General features: G+C 27.2%; 1 protein-coding gene across 5 annotated transcripts; it reads left to right on the top strand.

Annotated features, from left to right (window-relative positions):
• The first annotated feature begins 228 nt into the window (after positions 1-228).
• On the top strand, positions 229-20,113 carry Ac76E (adenylate cyclase type 2 Ac76E). Of its 5 annotated transcripts, none has more exons than XM_070647941.1 (18): positions 229-520; positions 10,916-11,046; positions 11,187-11,384; positions 11,450-11,983; positions 12,079-12,206; positions 12,878-13,036; positions 13,555-13,687; positions 13,947-14,475; positions 14,972-15,099; positions 15,168-15,394; positions 15,464-15,997; positions 16,086-16,248; positions 17,109-17,426; positions 17,658-17,672; positions 18,500-18,674; positions 18,745-18,762; positions 18,965-19,014; positions 19,088-20,113. In XM_070647941.1, the coding sequence occupies exons 1-18, from the start codon at positions 397-399 to the stop codon at positions 19,217-19,219; spliced, it is 3,696 nt and encodes a 1,231-aa protein (XP_070504042.1). In that variant the 5' UTR covers positions 229-396; the 3' UTR covers positions 19,220-20,113. The 5 variants fall into 5 exon arrangements, with proteins under 5 accessions (XP_070504042.1, XP_070504038.1, XP_070504039.1 ...); XM_070647937.1 differs by having other exon boundaries at positions 231-520; positions 13,947-14,568; XM_070647940.1 differs by lacking the exon at positions 229-520 and adding an exon at positions 7,504-8,312 and having other exon boundaries at positions 10,919-11,046; positions 13,947-14,568.
• The last annotated feature ends 303 nt before the right edge of the window (positions 20,114-20,416 follow it).

The raw sequence follows: 20,416 nt of genomic DNA on the forward strand, positions 1-20,416 counted from the left end.
CTACATAGTTATAAAATATTCTAACATAAAAATTTTTTTTTTTTAAACAACACCGTGCTATTATTTACATTATATATTATTTAAATTATTGTAAAAAGAGAATTCTCGCAATTTTCCTCTCAATATTTTAAAAACCTGCGCACAAAATTAACCGATAGGGATAGAGTTCTATGAATTTTGTTAGTCTGAAGTAAGAGCTTTTAGTGTAAAGATGAATTTCATGTGTTTGTGTGATCATAAATCTGAAGTATTTTGATTGATTATTTAAATAGTCTAGAGTGTCAAGAGCAAAAATGTCAAGTGCTTTTATTGGAATATCTGAATGGAAGAATATAGATTAATTAAAAGTTAATCGAAAATATGAAATATCGTCAGACTCATTCAAATTGAGATACAATGGATTTAACTTCGTCACCTTTTTTGATGCGAAACACTAATAAACAAACATTAATATTTGATTTTAACATTGTTGCTTCTGAACACAGTGACGATGAAGATGAACCATCGGAGATTTTAATTGGTAATCTTTTTTTACACCTTGGTTTCTTTTGTCATCCGAAATAAAATAAAAAATTACAAATGTTCTCGACCTTATCGAACGACTTCAGCGCTTTTTTTCCGCAGTCATCAGTATTTGATTAGCAAAAAACTTGTTAAACTTCAAATAACTTTCCCTGCCTACAAGAAAAATCTTAGAAAACTACAACCCATTATATAAAATCCTAGTAACTTCTAACACATTATTTATTCAAGGTTATTTAAATTAAGTTGATTAATTTATAAATATTATGTTTTGATAGAACAGTTTATAGATTTAAAATTTTCTAATGCTTCAAACCAAAGTTTCTAACATGTCTGGATGTCGAATTATTGTGTCTTATTAAGCCAAAAGTGTATTATTAAATGCTATTTTTCGTAAAATGCGCTAAAAAGGGATCATTTAAATTTAAAAATAAATTTTAAGAATAAAAAAAATTAATCGTTGTATGCTATACGATGAAAAGTCTTAAATCTCATTTGGATAACTTGAATAATGGAAAAGTAACTGAATTATCAATAAAAAGCCACAAAAGCACTCCGAAATTGTTTTTTCTGACATATTAGCGCTACATTGCTACAATTTATTCTTCAATTAACAATCATTTGTAATATTGTAAACTATTTAGTTTTTATCAGAAGTGAAATAATAAAATATATGTTCGCAATTTTACTAAATTAAAAAAAAAAAAAAAACTACTTAAATAGTTTTTCATTATGGTGTAAGATAATAAAAGCCTATTTTTTGCATTCTTAAAGTCGTTAATATGATTATTATTTTTCAAAAACAATATTTCTTTTAAAAGCACTGTTTTATGAATAAGGGGGAAACCTTGTTAGGCTCAAAATATTAGTATATCGTTCAAACCTGTTGAATTTTATACACATAATATTGTTTTTGTATCAAATGGAAAACATTATTAGATTTGATATTTTTCTTCTATTTTTTTGCAATGGAGAATAGTAGTAATACCTAATAAAACATAATAATAATAATAATATGCATAATTTTCGTAGGTAAATGTTCTATACAAAAAGTTTAGGTCATATGATTCTTGTTCGGTAAAGTATACAATAAACATATAAAAAGAAAAGAAATTATAAAAAAAAAACACATTTGAATATTTTTCTCAATTCGTATTTGCGCGAAAGTGTATTAAACCGTCAACATTACATGTTTTCAGTTTCTTATGAAAAAAGATAAACGAACAAAAGTAACTTATTCAATAATCAATTATCAATTGGAAAACTTTTTCCAGTAATTTATTTTCCTACAAACAACATTTAAATATTAGGGCCCTTTAAAGGATGTATTTTGTTAAAAATGTTGATTATGTGTTCAAAGATTTTTTTATTACTTCTAAATTTCAATTGATTGAAAGTTGAAAAATGATTGAAGGATAAAGTTGAGTTCACAATGAGCTAGAATTGAAAAAAAAAATATTCACAAATAAATCGTGTAATATTTTTAATAGAAATAGGTATTTATTATGAAGAAGCAAAACTACTGTTATTTTTGTTACGAGAAAATTTTCAAGTTTTTTAATGTTCTAAGTGTTTAAATAAAACTTCTAATCCACTGGATCCATTGGATTATCTAGGTTATCAATGATAGAGCATGGAAATAATTTTTATCCGCCATGGAACGATAAAGATTTAACGAAAGATCAATTGGCCTTTTTTTTTTAAAAAAAAAATTCTTTGTAAATGAAATTACTGGAAATTACTTACGAGTAAAATTTGAAAGATATGCCACTATGACATGATATGGTTTCCTCATTTTATTTATGGTTTTTAAAAATTAAAACAATTCAGAAGAAGGAAAAATTGTGTAATTAATAGAAATAATTATGTAATTTGCTTTGTTAGTTATGTAATTATGTAATTATTTGGTAGTCAAATATTTGAAATGAAGGCAAGAAAATTTTTAAAACAAATCCGAATTGATTCTATATTATTGAGGGACCTTCATTGATATACCATCTTTCAACATTCTTTTTGCTTAACTCAACAAATTGTGTACAAAAGCAATTTTTTTTGCTTGTCAAGGAGATAACAAGTGTTTCTTTTTATGGTTAACTTAGACATAATATCATAAAATCTTTTCTTCCTAAATTAAATAACGATTTAATTAATAAAATTTTGCTAGTGCGTTAAATAATTGGCGAAGAGAACTTCATGTACATAGTCTTATAAACAATGAAAATTTTTCTTTTATTTTACCAACTTCATATTACAAATCTCCATTAGAAACCTCTCTTTAACATTACTTATTCAATTAATTTACTAACAATAAAGAATTTTGGAATTGGAAATGGTATACTATATATATTTGTATTAAAACATTTGAGAAATACAAAAAAAAAATAGGACGTGCTAAAGTGGAAAATCTATTTGAATCAATACATATAATAATTTTTTTATGCAGAAGAAAAGCATTTTTATTAGAAATAATTTTACTAACTATATTTGTGATCATGTGCATGAATTATATTTATGTAAAATAACTTCACTGTCACTTTAAGATTTAACGAAATAACAGAATTGAAATAAAAAAAAAAGATTTCTGAAGTTTTTGGGATGAAACAATTTAATAAATCTCCAAAATAATGGCAGTTAAAAAAGTTATATTAGTTTGTTTGTTGACAATAGTATTCGAATTATCATGTTCATAAAAATTCGCAGTTAGGGTTTTCAATTCCGGTATTTCGGGATTGAAAAATCCCAATACCGGTATAACGGTATCGATACCTGTATTTGAAACTCAGGCAAAAATGCTGTCTAGAAATTAGTCTTCAAGTCTAGAAATTAGTGATATTTTTGGCATTTTTCCGTGGACTGAAATTCTTTATAAATCTTCAAACTATCAGTTTTCATCCAAAAATTCTAAAAAAATTCAAAAAAAAATCTTAATTTGATATCTCAAAATTTTCAATTAACCGAGAATATCGAGCTGTTCGAAATATTTAGTTCATTCTTTTTAGTAATGTAACCAAAAGTCACCTAAAACAATACCTAAAAGTCACCTAAAACTCATATTTTTCCAAACCGAAAATACCGGTATTCGAAAATTTTCAATACCGATATTTCGGTTTCTGAATCATACAAGTATATCGGTATTTTGACACTCGTATCGAAAACCCTATTCGTAGGTCTTCGAAAAAGGTTTGTCACATTTAAAATTCTTGAAAGATGAGGAAAAAGATTGAAAGAATCTTTATTATTGTATGCTTGAAGGAAGATGTACAATGAAATGAATTTTCTTTTATATATACTCCATAAGACACTTATTTGATTTGCAATATGAAATACTTCAGGAAATCTGTGCTGATTTATGCAATAATTCTACAAAAAAGATTTTTTTTCCTTTATTCATACGATTCCGTTTGATCATTTCTATCCTCTTTTTCTGTGAGATTTAGATCTTAAGAGTTGGAATATCGCATAGACTTTTTCACAAACATTAAATTTTTCATAACGGTTCATAACAAATACTCGCTTTCAAAATGGAAATAAACTAATAATTAAAAAAAGTTTTAGAAGATATAAAAAACACCTCCATATTTGAAAATTTGAATTCCTTAAAAGCAATTTTTTTTATAAAAATATTTAAAACATAGCATGATTCATAGCATGATTTTCAATTTTTAAATATCACTTTTATTTATTTTGGGGGTTAAATATTATAATTTCAAAAAGTAGATAAATTAAATTAAAAAAACTTTCTTATATTAAATACATTTTCAAATAACACATATTTTGAATTTGATTACCAATTAATATCCAGTATGATTTTTTATTCTGTTTCCAATACTTCAAATGTGAATCCATTATTTTGAAGGTCATTTATCAAATTTGTTTTCTTAAACGCAGCTGCAGGTCCAATAACTCCTCCATTTTCTGGCATATTTTCAGCTTCATTTAAAATAGTTCTGGCTGACAGCAAAATTGCGACTGAAGTGGCTCCATATGCAGGGTTTTTTCCACTAACTCTTACTTTAATTTTTTTATTCAATGGAATGGGCTTACTAAAGTCAGTATTCAAAGTTCTTTCCTTCCATCCTTGACCAAACATGATTACTTCAAAATTAGTTTGATCCATTTTTTCCTCTTTTGGACCATCTTTACAAAAAACTCCAAATGTAAATATTTCAGGATATTTAAAGAGGAGTTTTCTTGTGAAACTCAATGGTGACAGTACAAGTATAAAGAATCCAATTAAAATGCATCCAATAACTTCATAAATTTTATTCAAAACAAGATACGAATGCAATTGAACAGGACGTTTGTTTTCATTTTCATAAAAATATCTTTGTGATCTCATTACAGTGGATGGATCAGGTTCAATTAAAGGAATACACCAACGGCTTTTATTTGTTATATTCTGTTTATGAATCAATCGATTTTTAAGTGTTGGCTTTAATGCTGGTAATGGATTTTGATAAAGCTGTCGCCGTAAACTTATCATTTCGAAGAAATTAGCTACAACTTGAATAGCCGAAAAATATGTCCCTTTATTTAAATTTGCTCCTGAATTATCAGCACCTTTATCCATGTATATCCTTAAATAACTTTCCACGGAATTTAAAGTTCCGTTGAATTTTTCTTCCATAAAATTCAAACCCAAATCAACAGGAATTGATTCAAGACCACATGCTGAAATGATATAAATTCCTTTTTCTCTAGCTAGGTCATGATATTTCAATTGCATTTTCTCAATAAATTGCGGTTCACCTGATAAATCTACGTGACTAGTAGCTGAGTCTATACAAGCTTTTACAACGACTTCACCGTAGAGGTAGTATGGGCCACAACAGTTTACGATAACTTTTGCTTGTGCAGTCATTTTCTTTATTGATTTTTCATCCTCTACATCAGCAATAATAATAGGAATTTTTGACAAATCAGCTTTCACATTATTTCCCACTTCAAACAAGATATTTTCCATTTTTTCTTTATTTCTCCCGGCAATAGCCCATTTTAAACCTTTCAAAATTTTTAATCCTTCACGAATAGAAAATTTTCCTGTGTAACCAGAGGCTCCAAAAATTATTACATCATACTGTTTCTGCATTTTTCCTGCTTTATCGCGTTTTATTAATATTTTAATATTATAAAAAAGATAATTATTGTACTTTAACCTTGAGTTGTTCAAGTTCTAAATATATCAATTTTGATTAAAGAAAAGTTTTTCAAAATTAATTTGAACGAGCAAATTATCCAAACTTTATGATTGATTAATTAAACTAACACGTTTGATAATCAATAAAAATTAAAAATCAACTTTAAAACAATTCAGTATTTATTAATTATTATTTTCGAAAACATTTTCGATACTTTCGGAATAACACACATGTGTATTGCTTAAGTTTACACAATAATCACCTGTATTGTATGTATGTACACGTTTTCACATGTTTTTTTTTCCATCTTCAGAAGAATACATGTGAAGTTAACTATTGAACAGTTTCCGTAATATGTCATACATGTCAGTTTTTATCATTTTCTCAAAGTAAATGCAACAAAAAATTTAATTTCAATTTTTATGATAATTATATTTTAAATTAGGAAATCATTTAAAACACAAAAAAAAAAAAAAAAATGAAAAAGTTTTTTGCTTTAATAAAATTCAAAGGTAAGATTAGAATTGTTCCTTGCTCATTTAAAAATAATTTATAAAATTTTAAATGGTTTCATTTCCATAAATAGATCATATGAAAACACTATAAAAAGGAGACAAAAAATGATATTATGGTTAAAATTTTTCAGAGAACCATAAAAAAGAAAGGAAAATATTATTAGTGTAAGATTCATGTATGAGAGTTTCTCTGTAGTTTTCTGATAAAGGATTTTATTATTTTACGATAAAATTCGAATGAATTGCAAATTAAGATATCACTAAGAAGAGACCAATTTTAAAAAGCAACAATTATGATTAAGCTCAGGTTAAACTTTTAATCATTTTTCAAATTTTAAGTTTATTATTAAAAGAAGCTTTAAAGAAATTAACAGTTCATGTCGTCAGAAAATCAGATGCAAGGACTTGTGCATATGAAAAACTGCAACGGACTTGCGCATTTAGATGCAGTTATCATTTTAATCACGTGGTTTTGTTTACAATTATATTGAATGGAAAGGCCACAAAAATGCAATTTTTCGACATAGTTTTCCCTTCAGCACAATAAAAAACTCTTGAATTTTTCAAATGTTTAATGTATATTAAAAAATTATTGTCTGTTTAAGGGCATGCCAAAAAAACATTTAAAATACCGAATCAATGATTTCGTAAAAATACTTCAATACGTGAAAGGATTACTTACTGGAACCATGATCCGACTTGGAGCCTAGGTTGCTACAAAAGGCCTTCCATCTGACTCTGTTGCTGGCTGTATCACAAAGCTTGTACAAATTCTCAGTTTTGACAACTAACTGGCATTCCTTCATTACCGTCCTACGCCATGTTGCTCTTGGAGCACCCGGACGCCTTTTCCCTTGTGGATTCCAACCAAGGGCAGTATAGCAAGCTTGTGTTTCACCCCTAGCTACCACACTATTCCGTTTTCGAAGTCGAGGCGTGAAAGGAATATTTTAATATTATTAATATAATTTAGATTATTTGTCCTTCTGTCTGTCATTCCGCTCACAGATCCGCTCCTTTTTTATAAACATCAAATTTCCTAGTAAAATTTTTTTCACTAAAATATGTGAAATTTGTATGTTAATCTCAATCTCAATTGAAGCCCGACTAATTCCTAAATTAAAATCTTCCCATCATGCTTGGTGGGAAAATATTCTAGTTGTACATATTTATGAAATAGAAATTAATATATTGATTTTTTAAGAAAAGGATTAACATAAAAATATTTAATGATTATCACACTAAGATATTTTACACCTAAAATTTAGTATTTGTTTACAATTATACATATAGTCTTTCTTTACTTTAGTCGAAAATATATTGAGAAACAACAATTTAACTGAAGATTATAATAAACAAATAATTATACAATGGTGCAACGCACGTGCTTTTATGTTGTTAATATTGAGAAGCGGGAATCCCTTTCTCAAAAATTAACTTCTAGTATGTGCGAAATGCTTGAGTAAAATGAGAGAACTATTTATTTATTGTTTCATAAGTAAACTTGAAGATGAGCAGGCTGTTGATAGCGCATGTTATGCTCCAATTTTTACAAAAAATTTCTTCATTTTCCTTCCTCTCGGCAGAAGTAGCTATGAAAAAAAAAACAGTCTATTTTTCTCTCTTGCGAGAAATATGAAAAAAAAATCGCTTCACATTTTTCTCGCTAATTCAGTTGCGGTTGAACTCTTCAAGTATTAAAACGGCAAGTCGAAAAAAACGAACGATTAAAACTTACAGCGATCATTTTCTTTCCTTATTTTCATACATCAGCATAAGATAGATAAAGAGAAAAAAATATTATAAATTCTGTTGAACTTTGAGAAGTATATTTAAAATAAATATATTCAGTTAACAACGCAACGATGATTCTAAAAATAAAGTTTGTGTATACATAAAGAAAAATGACATTGAATTATTCATACAAGACAAAATAGAGATCAAGAATAAGAAATGTTGTGTGATGTGTGAAAAATATGAAAATTACTGGCGAATAAATTGAAAATAATTCTTTTACATAACGCCTTCGTAAATAAACCCCGAGGAAACATGCACAAATTAATGGAAATAAAAAGACACGAGAATAACTCAAAGTGTGAATTACACGAAGACGACAACAGAAATGAAATATTATCAGGTAGTTATTTTCTTTATCGTGCGTATTGCATCGATAGTAGATATAAATAAGAAAGGAAATATTAATACTACTTAATAAATAGAAGCAACACATGAAAAATGTATATAAGTATATATCATTTGGTTATGCCTTAAGTAAGTTAGATTAGATAGCGTTATGTATATCACATTCTTTGTACCATAATTTGTCAATGCTGACCAAAAAAACAAATTTCATTTATAAGTTATATTTTACATTCAAAATACGGTGGAGCATTGGTAGACAGCCTGAGTGCCGTGGTACAATAGTGTTTCCGTAAAAATCACAAGTTCTCTGAATTGCTGGTGAAAATGGCCAGGAGATCCTACATAACGACTACATAAGCTTACACCAAATTTTTTCCCTATAAGTAATCTAAAAAACTTTCCACTAGATAAGTGGGAGAAATTTCCCATCATGTTGTTTTCTTCTCGGATGTTCCGTAGTTCCTAAACGTTTGGTGCTACATCATAACTAAACATTCTAATATTTGTCCTTTTCTGAAGTTGTAATATAAAATGAAAAAGGCTCCACCACCGAGCTTTTAAAGCTTCGCTAAATCTATTTTAATCAACATCTATTTGTGCAGCCATATGGAGACTAAACGGAGACAAATTTCGTAGTGGAGTCTTCTTAATTTGTGTCGCTCGGATATAAATCTAATAAATAAAAGATTGATAAAATAATTTAAAATTTAAAGGAGAATTCCGAAAATATTATTTTTATAACTCATATTTACCGCAATTTTCATTCTTCTCAATATTCAATGTTTTAGTAAGTGAGAAAAGTGATACGCACTTATATCTATCATTTGAAAATTTTCATTTCACTGACCGACTACATTGAGATAAACTTTAAAATAATTTATTCCGAGAAATAACATAATTTATTATTCATTTCCTTGTGATAAATATTTTTTCTTTCGCCCTCATATTTCTTCTCTCGGATAGAAAAAAAAAAGTTATTCTCATAAAATGATAGGAAAAGTTTGATTTACAATGTTTATAGCAATTTAGGGAGATTAGTTAAATGATCATTTTAACGATTAATTATGATAAAGTGTCTTTAAATTATAGTATTTTTATAAATCACTCAATTTATGATTTAAAAGGTAATTGGATAAACAGTAAAAAGCAAATATTTTATATGTGAAAAAATATTTTTCTCATCGTCCTATGTATAAATAGAATGTGAGAAAACCTTTTTACTTCATCGCTCGTCTTATAATTTATTAATATCATGATGAGAAGAAATTTTAAGAGACTATTTACATCACATAGTGTGTAAATCGAACCAAAATTGAATAAAAGAGAAATCATAATCAAATTATACTGAAAATTGATTACAAGTGTTTTGATTTGTAGCAATATGAACATGCATGACTGAAACTTTTATCCACAATTTATAAAACGCCGAAAACTGTAGAAATAAAAACAAAGGTCCTCTGGTTGAATTAAGTCCGATAATACAAATATTGAAATTAAATTTTGCTACCGAACAAAGTGCATTTTTTGAATCTTTTAAAAAATAAGTTTTCAGAAATTTCCTTTATTATTGAAACTCAGCATACGAAAAAGTGTCGGAAAATTCAAATGATGAAAATTTTTATGACATGACATTAAATCTCGCCTCATTTCCTTCCACAATATATCACGTATTGCGAGAATTTCATACCATTTATTATGAGAATTCTCCTCATACGTAAATAATTTTCCATGATATACATAATCAATTTTTATAGACGTTTTGCTGTCACTTTAACAAAGCTTACTAGTTATCATATTTTCAGTAAATGTATGATTCTTTTCTCCTTAAATACTTGACTTGATTTTTCTGAATCATAAACGTAGAATAAAGTTTCTTTTTTATGTTAAGAGAGATAATTCTAAATTGATACTGTTTACAGCAGTTTGCTTGAATGGGGCGTTAAAACATAGTAGAAATCATTTCTCAACAGGTGTTTGGAATAGTTCTAAACAAATTGTCGTGTTTCATACAAAATCTTCACGACTTTTCACTCAATAAATGAAATAAGCTTTTTGAAGCTTTAACTTTATTTAAATGATTTTTTCAGTTTATTTATTTTAACTTTTTGGTTATTATTCATGGTTTCGTTTATTAAGAAGGAATTAATAGTAAGGACTATGGAAAAAGTTTTTCTATTCTAGTATAGAAATACCTATTTACATGCAAAATTTAAATTAAAATTAGTTTTTTTTTTTTTTTTTTTTTTTTTTTTACAAAATGATTGTAAGAATGTAAAAATAAAAGGTGAATAAATTTTATGTAATAAAAAACTTGACGATTGATTGGAGAAGTAAATGAAATGTGAACATAAACGCGATGAGAAACTCATTTTGTTGATACATACAATAATATCATAATACCATTTGACTTCGTTACAGTGTTATCAATCATGTTATTTATTGTATTGTATAAAATTGATTTCGTGACAAATATTGATCTCTTCTTTACTATACATTTAGCTTACATCTTTAAAAACTTTGCACCAATTTAAGCCGCATAAGGAAATGATTTTCTTTAATATTTTTCTTTTCAAATTCTTCTTTTTTTTTGCACTATAGAAGATTCTCAACTTGATGATTTATATACGAGATATCGAAAGCGTCTCCGAAAATCTCTCTTCATTTCTGGCTTAGGGATTTCTCTGATATCATGTCTTGTATCAATAATTCTCTGCAGTATAGGAAGCCAGGTAAATATCATATTATGATTACAATACTCAAGTCAACTTCCTTTTAAATCTGTAAAAAAAAGTAAATTTCCATTAAATCATTTACTTAAAAATTTATAAATTCACTATAAATACTTTTATTCCTCAATACCGTTTTTAAGAGACCGCTGAGCATATCTTTTCTAACAATATCAAGTGCTGTCATCATTACTGTTTTAATTGCACTACAATTTCCTTCCACAATGAATTCACATTGGATTGCAATGGTTTTTGCAGCTTGTGTGACAGCTGTGTTGGCTTGTACAGCAATTATATCAGGAGGAGAAATAGCTTCTCTCCCACTATACGCATTAATAATGGTAATTAATGAATGGAAATTGTAATTTTATCATTTTTTTTATTGATTTTATTTTTGTTCATATAGGCAACACATACAATGTTACCGATATCATGGCCTGTTTCTGTAATTATGGCTATAATTTTATCAATGGTTCATGTTGGATATAGAATATTCGCACCCTTGCATATGGACGAGTTTAGTTTTGCTCAGATAACAGCAGAAATAATATTTTTAGCAAGTGCAAGTGTTTCTGGTTTATATTATCGAATAATGTCAGATGCAGCTCATATTGCAACTGTTGATGGTACACGTACAGGAATTGAACATCGAGTAAAGCTTGAATGTGAAAGGGAACAACAGGAACAGCTTTTATTAAGTGTTATTCCAGCCTACATAGCAGCTGAAGTCAAACGTAGTATTATGCTGAAAATGCATGAGTGTCAATCTAGTGGGCAGTCTCAAACTCGGTTTCACGAAATGCATGTTCAACGTCATAATAATGTATCGATTTTATATGCAGACATTGTGAATTTTACACCTTTATCTGAACAACTTTCAGCAAGTGATCTCGTAAAAACACTCAATGAACTTTTTGGACGATTTGATCAGTTGGCAATGGTAAACCTAAATTTCTTGTATTTATTATATTGAAAATAATTGAAAATGTTTTCGTTTGATATTTTTGACAAATCTCTTATTTTGTGTGAAAATAGGAAAATCAATGCTTACGAATTAAAATTCTCGGTGACTGCTATTATTGTGTCTCCGGTTTACCTATATCTCGACCGCAGCATGCATCGAATTGTGTGAATATGGGTTTGCAAATGATTGAGGCCATTAGGTAAAATCATTTACTTTTGGTATTGTTATTAATCTTACTGAAAATTACACTCATAAAAACGCACTTTGCAAGAAAATTCAAGTTATAAATAAAAAATATAAATATGCTTAGATAATTTCGTCCATATGGCAACTTTTATTTGAAATGTATAAAGATAAAAGAACAAGAAAATCTAGTTCTATGAAAAATATGGCGGGATTTGGAAGACGAGACTCATTTGCATATTTTTGCATTAAAACTCTGTAAAAATTGCATTTTCATATTTTTATATGTGCATTTTGTGGAATAAAAACCCGTATAACTTCCTATTATAACAAATTTTGTTAAAGCAAAAACCATTAGAAATTTAATGTAATAAATTAAAATTTGAACAAAAACAACAATAGCGTCTTTTCTTTTTTGAAAAATGCGCTAAAAATTCCAAATTCAATATTATGTGAGGACTGTAAAGTAAAAGCGTCTATAAGAAATAATTCTTAAATAACCATATCGATAAAATATACATGGTTTATTGAAATTTATATCATAGACAATAGTAAAAAACAAACTTTTGAAAATGAATTAAACAATTCTTCGAATCGAATTTCAATTTGAGTTTTCTAATTTACATTTTAAAATTAATCTTCTGTAACAAGAAAAATTAATCTTGTTTTTTTTTTTATATTTTATAGAATAGTAAGAGAAGCAACGGGTAGTAATATTGATATGAGAATAGGCGTTCATAGTGGAAACGTTTTATGTGGTGTACTGGGTCTTCGTAAATGGCAGTTCGATGTGTGGAGCGATGATGTAACTTTAGCTAACAAAATGGAATCTGGAGGACTAGCTGGGTAAGAAACAAAATGTTTCATATTTTATTAATATTATTGAATTTTATTACCTTTAAAAACGTCTATTGATTTAAACTTATTGAATAAATTAGTTATGAAAAATACCTACAGCAAGAAAAATCGATTTTTTTGCATTAAATAAATTTTCAATGACAAAGTTTGATCACAATTCAATTAAGTTGAAGTAAATCAGATTTCTATCATCTTTGTGTATCTATCATATCTATGTATGGAATACATCCCTTTTTAAAATATATATAACATTTTTTCATGCACGTTGAAATGCAAAAAAATTTAAAGAAAAAAATTAGGAACAAAAATTTTCTATAGTTAATTTTTAGTTTTTAAACAAATAATCTCCTTAATTATTAAAAAACTAAAAGGACAATTTAGAAAGATGACTATTAATAATTCAATAGCTCATACAAAATAATTTTTTTAGAAAAGAGACTCTTATTTTGAAAAAAAAAAAAAAATCAATTTTAATTTTTTCAAATGATCTAATTTTACTTTAACAGCCGAGTACATATCACTAAAACAACTTTAGATTACTTGGGGGATAAATTCGAAGTAGAACAAGGAAATGGAGCATCACGAGAGCCATATTTAGCGGATCATAAAATTGAAACTTTTCTTATCGTTCCACCAAAGGTATGGTATCCTTTTTTATACTAAAAATTATCAAAAATTGGGTATTTTTAAGAACATTCTTTTATGTTATGGTTGATAAAGTTAAATTTTAAAAGCGTAAATTTTTTTTAGATTTTGTATAATTTTTGATATGAATATCGAATTTCAAAATATACACGAAACTTGGAAAAATTCCAATAAAAAGAAAAAATTTGTTATAATCATGAGTGTATAAAAACAAAATAAAGTTTGTTTAATAACGGTTTACTGCTGTTTACAGAAATCCTGTCAAGATTTAAACAAGTTAACAGTTCAACAAACATCGATTTGTATATCAGAACCTCCAGATTCACCGATCAATGAATTTATATTAATCAATGAACCTTCTTTTGCATCACCACCAATTAATATAAATATTTCACCAGTATCTCCACCGAATAGTCCAAAAGAAAATCTGGAAGGAGAAAGCAATCAACAAAAACAAGAAAAACAGGATTCAAATGGCAATGAAGAAGAAAAACAAAACCTTTTGCCATTAAATAATAATACACAAAATGTTCCTGCGACCATTAACGAAGAACATGAAGATTCAACTAAAAACAAATCATCATTGTCTCTTCCACATGAAAGCACACAAATTCCCTTTATACCACCTTCAATAAATGCCAATAATCATGTCAATAGCAACGGTAATTCTACAAGTAATCATTTGCCATTAACAAATACAACATCAATGCCTAAGCCATCATTATGTGAACGGTCTCAAAGCGATAGAAGAAAGTTATCAGTCTCAAACATTATGAGCTTTGGTGAGCAGCGGCGACGTTCGACTAGTTCAATATTTTCTGATATGAGAAAAATGTCAATTACAAATTTTGATAGCCTCAAATCACCTGGAATCGGTGAGATTGAATCCTTCTTTTATTTTTTTGTATTTTTTGCGCACTCTTTTACTCTTAGATAGCTTTTTTGTACAGTTTGTTGTAAGTAAATGAAATTTTGTTTGCGAAGAATCACTGGAATCATTAGTCATATAATTTAAACAGACATAGAAATTTATAGCTGCTTCTGTTTAAATAATAGCATTTTAAAATTATAAATTTTATCCCAAACCTATAAAAACAAACTCAAATCAGTTTATCACAATCATATCCGTATCAATTGAAGTTTTAAAATTAGTAACTCCTATATTGAACTTTGAATAGTCATGAAATCTTCAGAAAAATATTAACAAGTCCTTCAATTATACATGTTATCATACTAAAAAAAACGTGGTAATTTTTTTTTTTAATTATTTCTCAAAAGCTATACCAAGCAATCCATCAAGAGCAAGACCATCATCGAAAATGACAAAATATGTTGAGTGTTGGGGTGCTGATAAGCCTTTTGCTAATATTACTGATTCAAAAATGGCCAAAAATATAGGACTTGCTGTAAGTTATTTTTTTTCTTTATTTAACAATAAATAATGCTGTCATTGAATTCAATATATCAAATATAGAGTATAGCTATGATAGAATCGAATTTATTACCGGAAGAGAGCTATTGTACGGAATGCCAATGCTGGGGTGCACCAAGAGAACTACAGCCAGTAACAATGTGGTACAGAAATAAAGCAAGAGAAACAATGTATCGTTCCCAGCCAGAGCCTACATTTCGTTTTGATTTAATATGTGCAACAGTCATGTTTATCTCAATCGCTCTCATTCAACTTATTGTTTTTGAAAAGTAAGTATCAAAATTTAATTAAAAATATAGCTGAACTTAATTGTTTATTATAAATATTTTTTTCAATAGCAATATTCCTATAATTGGATCTCTGAGTGCAACAAGTATATCTATAGGATTATTTTTATATCTTTGTCACTACGAGATGTCAGAAACTTCACAACCTGGAAATAATGGACCAGGGCAAATTATATCATCGGTTCGATCTATTCGATTAGCGATATTTATAATAACGACTTCACTCATAGCAACATGTGCTGTTTTTAATGTAATTAGTTTTGGGGAAAGTTCTTCTCCTGAAGGAATTCAAAATATAAGTGATGAAAATAACACCAATACTACAAATGATACACTATTGAATTCAACATTTATGCCATCAGAAACTACAAAATTTCCTCCTATAACACAACAGTTAGATATTCCACCAATATATTTATTTTTATGCGGTTTAAGTTTATCTGCCATTTCTGCATTTTTACATGCTGGTTTTATCCTAAAACTTGTCATGATGCTGATTACAGTTACTGTACAGACATTGATTCTTTACACAAGTCAAAAGTTTGAGGATTATGAAGTTAGGGAGAGTTATCTTCATAGCAATATGTAAGTATGAAAATTTTAAAAAAATTTTTTTGCAAATATTCTGAAGTAAAAATCAGGGAAAAAACTAATACTCATTAAATTTTTATAGTTTGCCATTGGCAATAAGAGGAGGTTTATTACTTCTGTTAGTAGTCGCTGTACTCCATACTCTCGATAGACAAGGCGAGTTTGTTTCACGCACAGATTTTCTTTGGAAAGCTAAACTTAAAATTGAACAAGAAGAAGTTGAAACTATGCGAGGTATAAATAAAGTAAGTATGTAAATTTGGGATTTCAATACCGGACCAAAATCTCAATCCCGGTATCAAATTATGCTCAAAACGGTTTAAAACAACTGAAACTAACTAAATTTGAGTTAAATTGAGGATGCATTGCCATTTAAAAATGAATCTAATTCAAAAACTGACTTCTTTAGCTCTATTTTAAAAAGTTTCAAGTTCATTTTGATTCATATGTAAAGACAGATACCGGGCTTTCATATTTGGTGGTAATTCTGACTAGGATTTTCAATACCGGTAAGAAAATCTTTGCAATATCGGTATTGAATATCAATATTTCATACAAATCAGTTCCGCTATTCAAAACCCTAATCCCGACAATTTTTAAAGTTTCTAATGATATGAACTGATAAACTGCTGTTAATCAGTCGATAAATAGCTAATCTAATGAAAACGACTATGATCTGTTTTTGGATTAGTATCTGTATTGTACCAGTCTTGAATGAGTGCAACAAGATATTGCTAAATGTATAAACAGAGGTTTTTAATCGTTTTTTAGTCGAAATATTTAAGTTTTTAATCAAAAAGTAGAGCTAATGAAATATTTAAGTTAAGGTTAAACTTTTTTTGCAAAAAAAAAAATCAATTTTAAATTTGAATATTAAATAAAAAAGTTGAAAATCCTAAGAATTCCTCAATACCGTAATACCGGAATACCGAAACTTCAATCCCGGGAATTCGGTATTGGAAAATTGAGCCGGGATTGAAAACCCTAATGTAAATTGAGTAGAAGGTAATTTACATTTAATGATTTTACTATGAAATGTTTAATTTATTTATGACTTGGCAAAATGAAAAATCTAAAAACTTTATCTTATTTTACCTTCGTATAGATATTGTTGGAAAATATTTTACCTGCACATGTTGCACAACATTTTCTAAAGAAAGAAGTGACAAAGGACCTGTACCATGAAAGCTATTCCAGTGTTGGTGTAATGTTTGCTTCAATACCAAATTATAAGGAATTTTATGATGAAACAGATGTTAATAAACAAGGTTTAGAATGTCTTCGACTACTTAATGAAATCATTTGTGATTTTGACAAATTACTTTTAAAGCCAAAGTTTAGTGGAATTGAGAAAATCAAAACAATTGGTAGTACGTATATGATTGCAAGTGGATTGAGGCCTGGAAAAGAAGAAGGAGCTTTTGTAAGTTATTTAATTTCTTTAAGCTTTATGAATTAGTAATGGAATTTTTTTCGTAATTTTTCTCAGTATTCTTAACTTTGAGATATAAGGAGAGAAGAATTAAAAAAAAATAATAGAATCCTTTTTGTTAGCATTCATTATAAATGATTTCCTTCTTTATTTTTCGCATGCTTCCGATTTTTTCCTTTCTTATTCTAATTCCATTCGGAAATGTTTTCTTTATATATTCAGAAGAATAATGAAGCGGTAAGTTGAGCAGCATAAATTGTCAATAAAAATGTCGATTTTTGTTCTGGTTTAATGAATGTGGATTTTCACAATGTTTCACATAAGCTAATTTTATTTACCTTATTAAATTTTATGTATTTTAATTTATTAAATACTTTAGTATTATTAATTAATTAATGAAGTGTGAGTTAAAGGTTTATTATGTATCATACCAGAATTGTGGGATACATTAATGTTCTAAATACCTCATTATAAAAATGATTAAGCTTTCGAATTTTTTAATTTCTATTAAAAGCTCACTATATATACTGAAAATTCTGATAAAAAAATTGTCGCTCCTAACTGAGGAGCAGTTCTGAAAATCAAAATTTTATTTACAACTCTATCTCTTTTATTTATATATTGCATATGAAAACTAAGAGTTGTTGATTATGCTGAGACTGGTAAAAAAATCGGAGTATAGTTCGTTTTGGCTAAGTAATCGATCTTTACATGAGAGATAAGAATTTGTCTTAAAAATTTATAAATTTAAGTAAATTTTTAAAAAAATAAGTTTTAACAAACAAATTTAGCATATTGGTTTTTGAATTATAAATTTATTAACTTACAAGTACTTAAAGTTGAGTTTTATATTTTCTTCGGATGCTGATATATTTTTATTTATTAATTCAAGAACAATAAACAGGTGGTGTTTCGACATTGCTATTTTTGTATTATAAACTTTTCATGACATTCATTTTAATGTTCAAGTAATAAGATGATTAGCTTTGGTGTCTTGTATTTTACATATTTAAAAAATATATGTTTTTAAAAATTAACTCATTGTTTCTATTTTTATTGACTAGGATGCAAAAAGAACTGAAGAACACAACGTGATCATTTTGGTTGATTTTGCTATCTCTTTAATGCAGACGCTTGATACAATTAATCGAGAAAGTTTTCAGCGCTTTAAATTACGTATTGGATTAAATCACGGACCGGTTATTGCAGGGGTAATTGGTGCCCAAAAACCTCAATATGGTAATTTAAAAAATGAATCATGATTATTTTTTTTTTTTGTAAAATACTTTTTTTTTATTTACATTTTAAGACATTTGGAGTAATACAGGTAAGAATAACAATAATTCTCTGCTTGATTCTAACTCACAATTGCCAAGCATTTACATCTTACATCTTTAGTCCCGAAATTTCATCGTATTGCAATACGTTTTAAACCATTAAAACCATTCAAAATTTTATTGAACTATTATATTCTGTTCTTTTATTAATTTTATTTTTTATATATATATATATATTTTAATATTCAATAGTCAATGTAGCATCTAGAATGGACTCATGTGGAGTTTTAAATAGACTTCAGGTATAGTGTTTGTAATATTTTTTCGATTTTCCCGCTTTTCTCTATTTTTTCAATAAATTCTGTCATAATGTAGACCACAGAGAATACCGCAAAAGTTTTGATAGCAGCAGGATATGGATGTGAATGTAGAGGACCGATTCACGTAAAGGGAAAAGGAATTTTAACAACATACTTCGTAAAGACACCATTCGACGATAAAATATAAAACTTAATTTATTTTAAATTACCAGAATAGACATACAAATGTAAGCTATTATATATAAAATCAATATATAATCCGCTATGCATTTACAACTTTCTTGAATTAAGAGATATTAAATTTCTGTTCAAAGTTTAGATTATTCGAAATCTATAACAATTTAAAATTTAATAAAAAAAAACAGTAAAAAAGATTTTCAAATTGACACAGTCTCATTGAAGAATGTTTTTTTCTGAAACGTTCATTAAATAAGTTTTTATCTGTTTTGTGATTACTAAAAAGGATATTTCCTGTTTCATTAGCTGATCAGATTACTGAATAATAGTACAAACCAAACTGGTGACGCTTTAAATTGTTAAAACTTTTTGTTAAATGAAAATAATATGTATTTTTTTTTAATTTCTTAATATAAAAAGCAATAATTGTACGATATTATTTTTCAAATACTTAATGGTTATTATTATTAGATTTATTCAAATATATATTCTTAAAAGTTAACCAGAAGCCACGTTCTTTTTTCCTGAAGTTTTTGAACATTGAGATTATTAATAAAAATGACTTTCATTTAAACTTATAACTATATAATCCACATAAAACCCAACTTTGCGGGATGTATAAATTTCTACCCGTCATGTTAGACAGGATTATATTCTAGTTTTATTATAAATTCAAATGTAACAAAAGAAAATTGAAATTTTAAAGTCTGACTTAATATTGAAGAGAATGGAAATATTATGAAGATACTCGATGTAGTATACAATGGTAACATTTTCAAAACATTCAAGTATATTTTGAAACGCTATTTTATCTACTTATTGTATTAAATTCTGATCATCAAACACACCAGGAATAATGATATCAATAAAATAAATAAAAAGGGCCAAATTTATTTAGAATTCATTCATTGAATTAAGATGAAATTGTTTTATTAAAAAAAAAATAAATAAATAAATAAAAGCGTTTAAAAACTAGAACTGAATGGAAGAACTGAAGATATTATATTCAATTTTATGTAAACTTTGCAAGCTTTGTTTGGAAAACCATATTACTTAACAAAATTTTAGAAAAAAAGGCAAATTTTTCACAAAAATTGTGTAACAAATGAATCAAATATTTTTTATACACAGAAAGTTTTAGTTCAAACACTCAATTCATCTATTACTCTAGATCAAGTCACAACGGATATAACAAAAATAAAACAAA

The sequence above is a fragment of the Chironomus tepperi genome, unplaced genomic scaffold, assembly GCF_022539635.2.
Source record: "Chironomus tepperi strain 1889 unplaced genomic scaffold, CSIRO-AGI_Ctep_v1 contig_376, whole genome shotgun sequence".
Taxonomy (NCBI): domain Eukaryota; kingdom Metazoa; phylum Arthropoda; class Insecta; order Diptera; family Chironomidae; genus Chironomus; species Chironomus tepperi.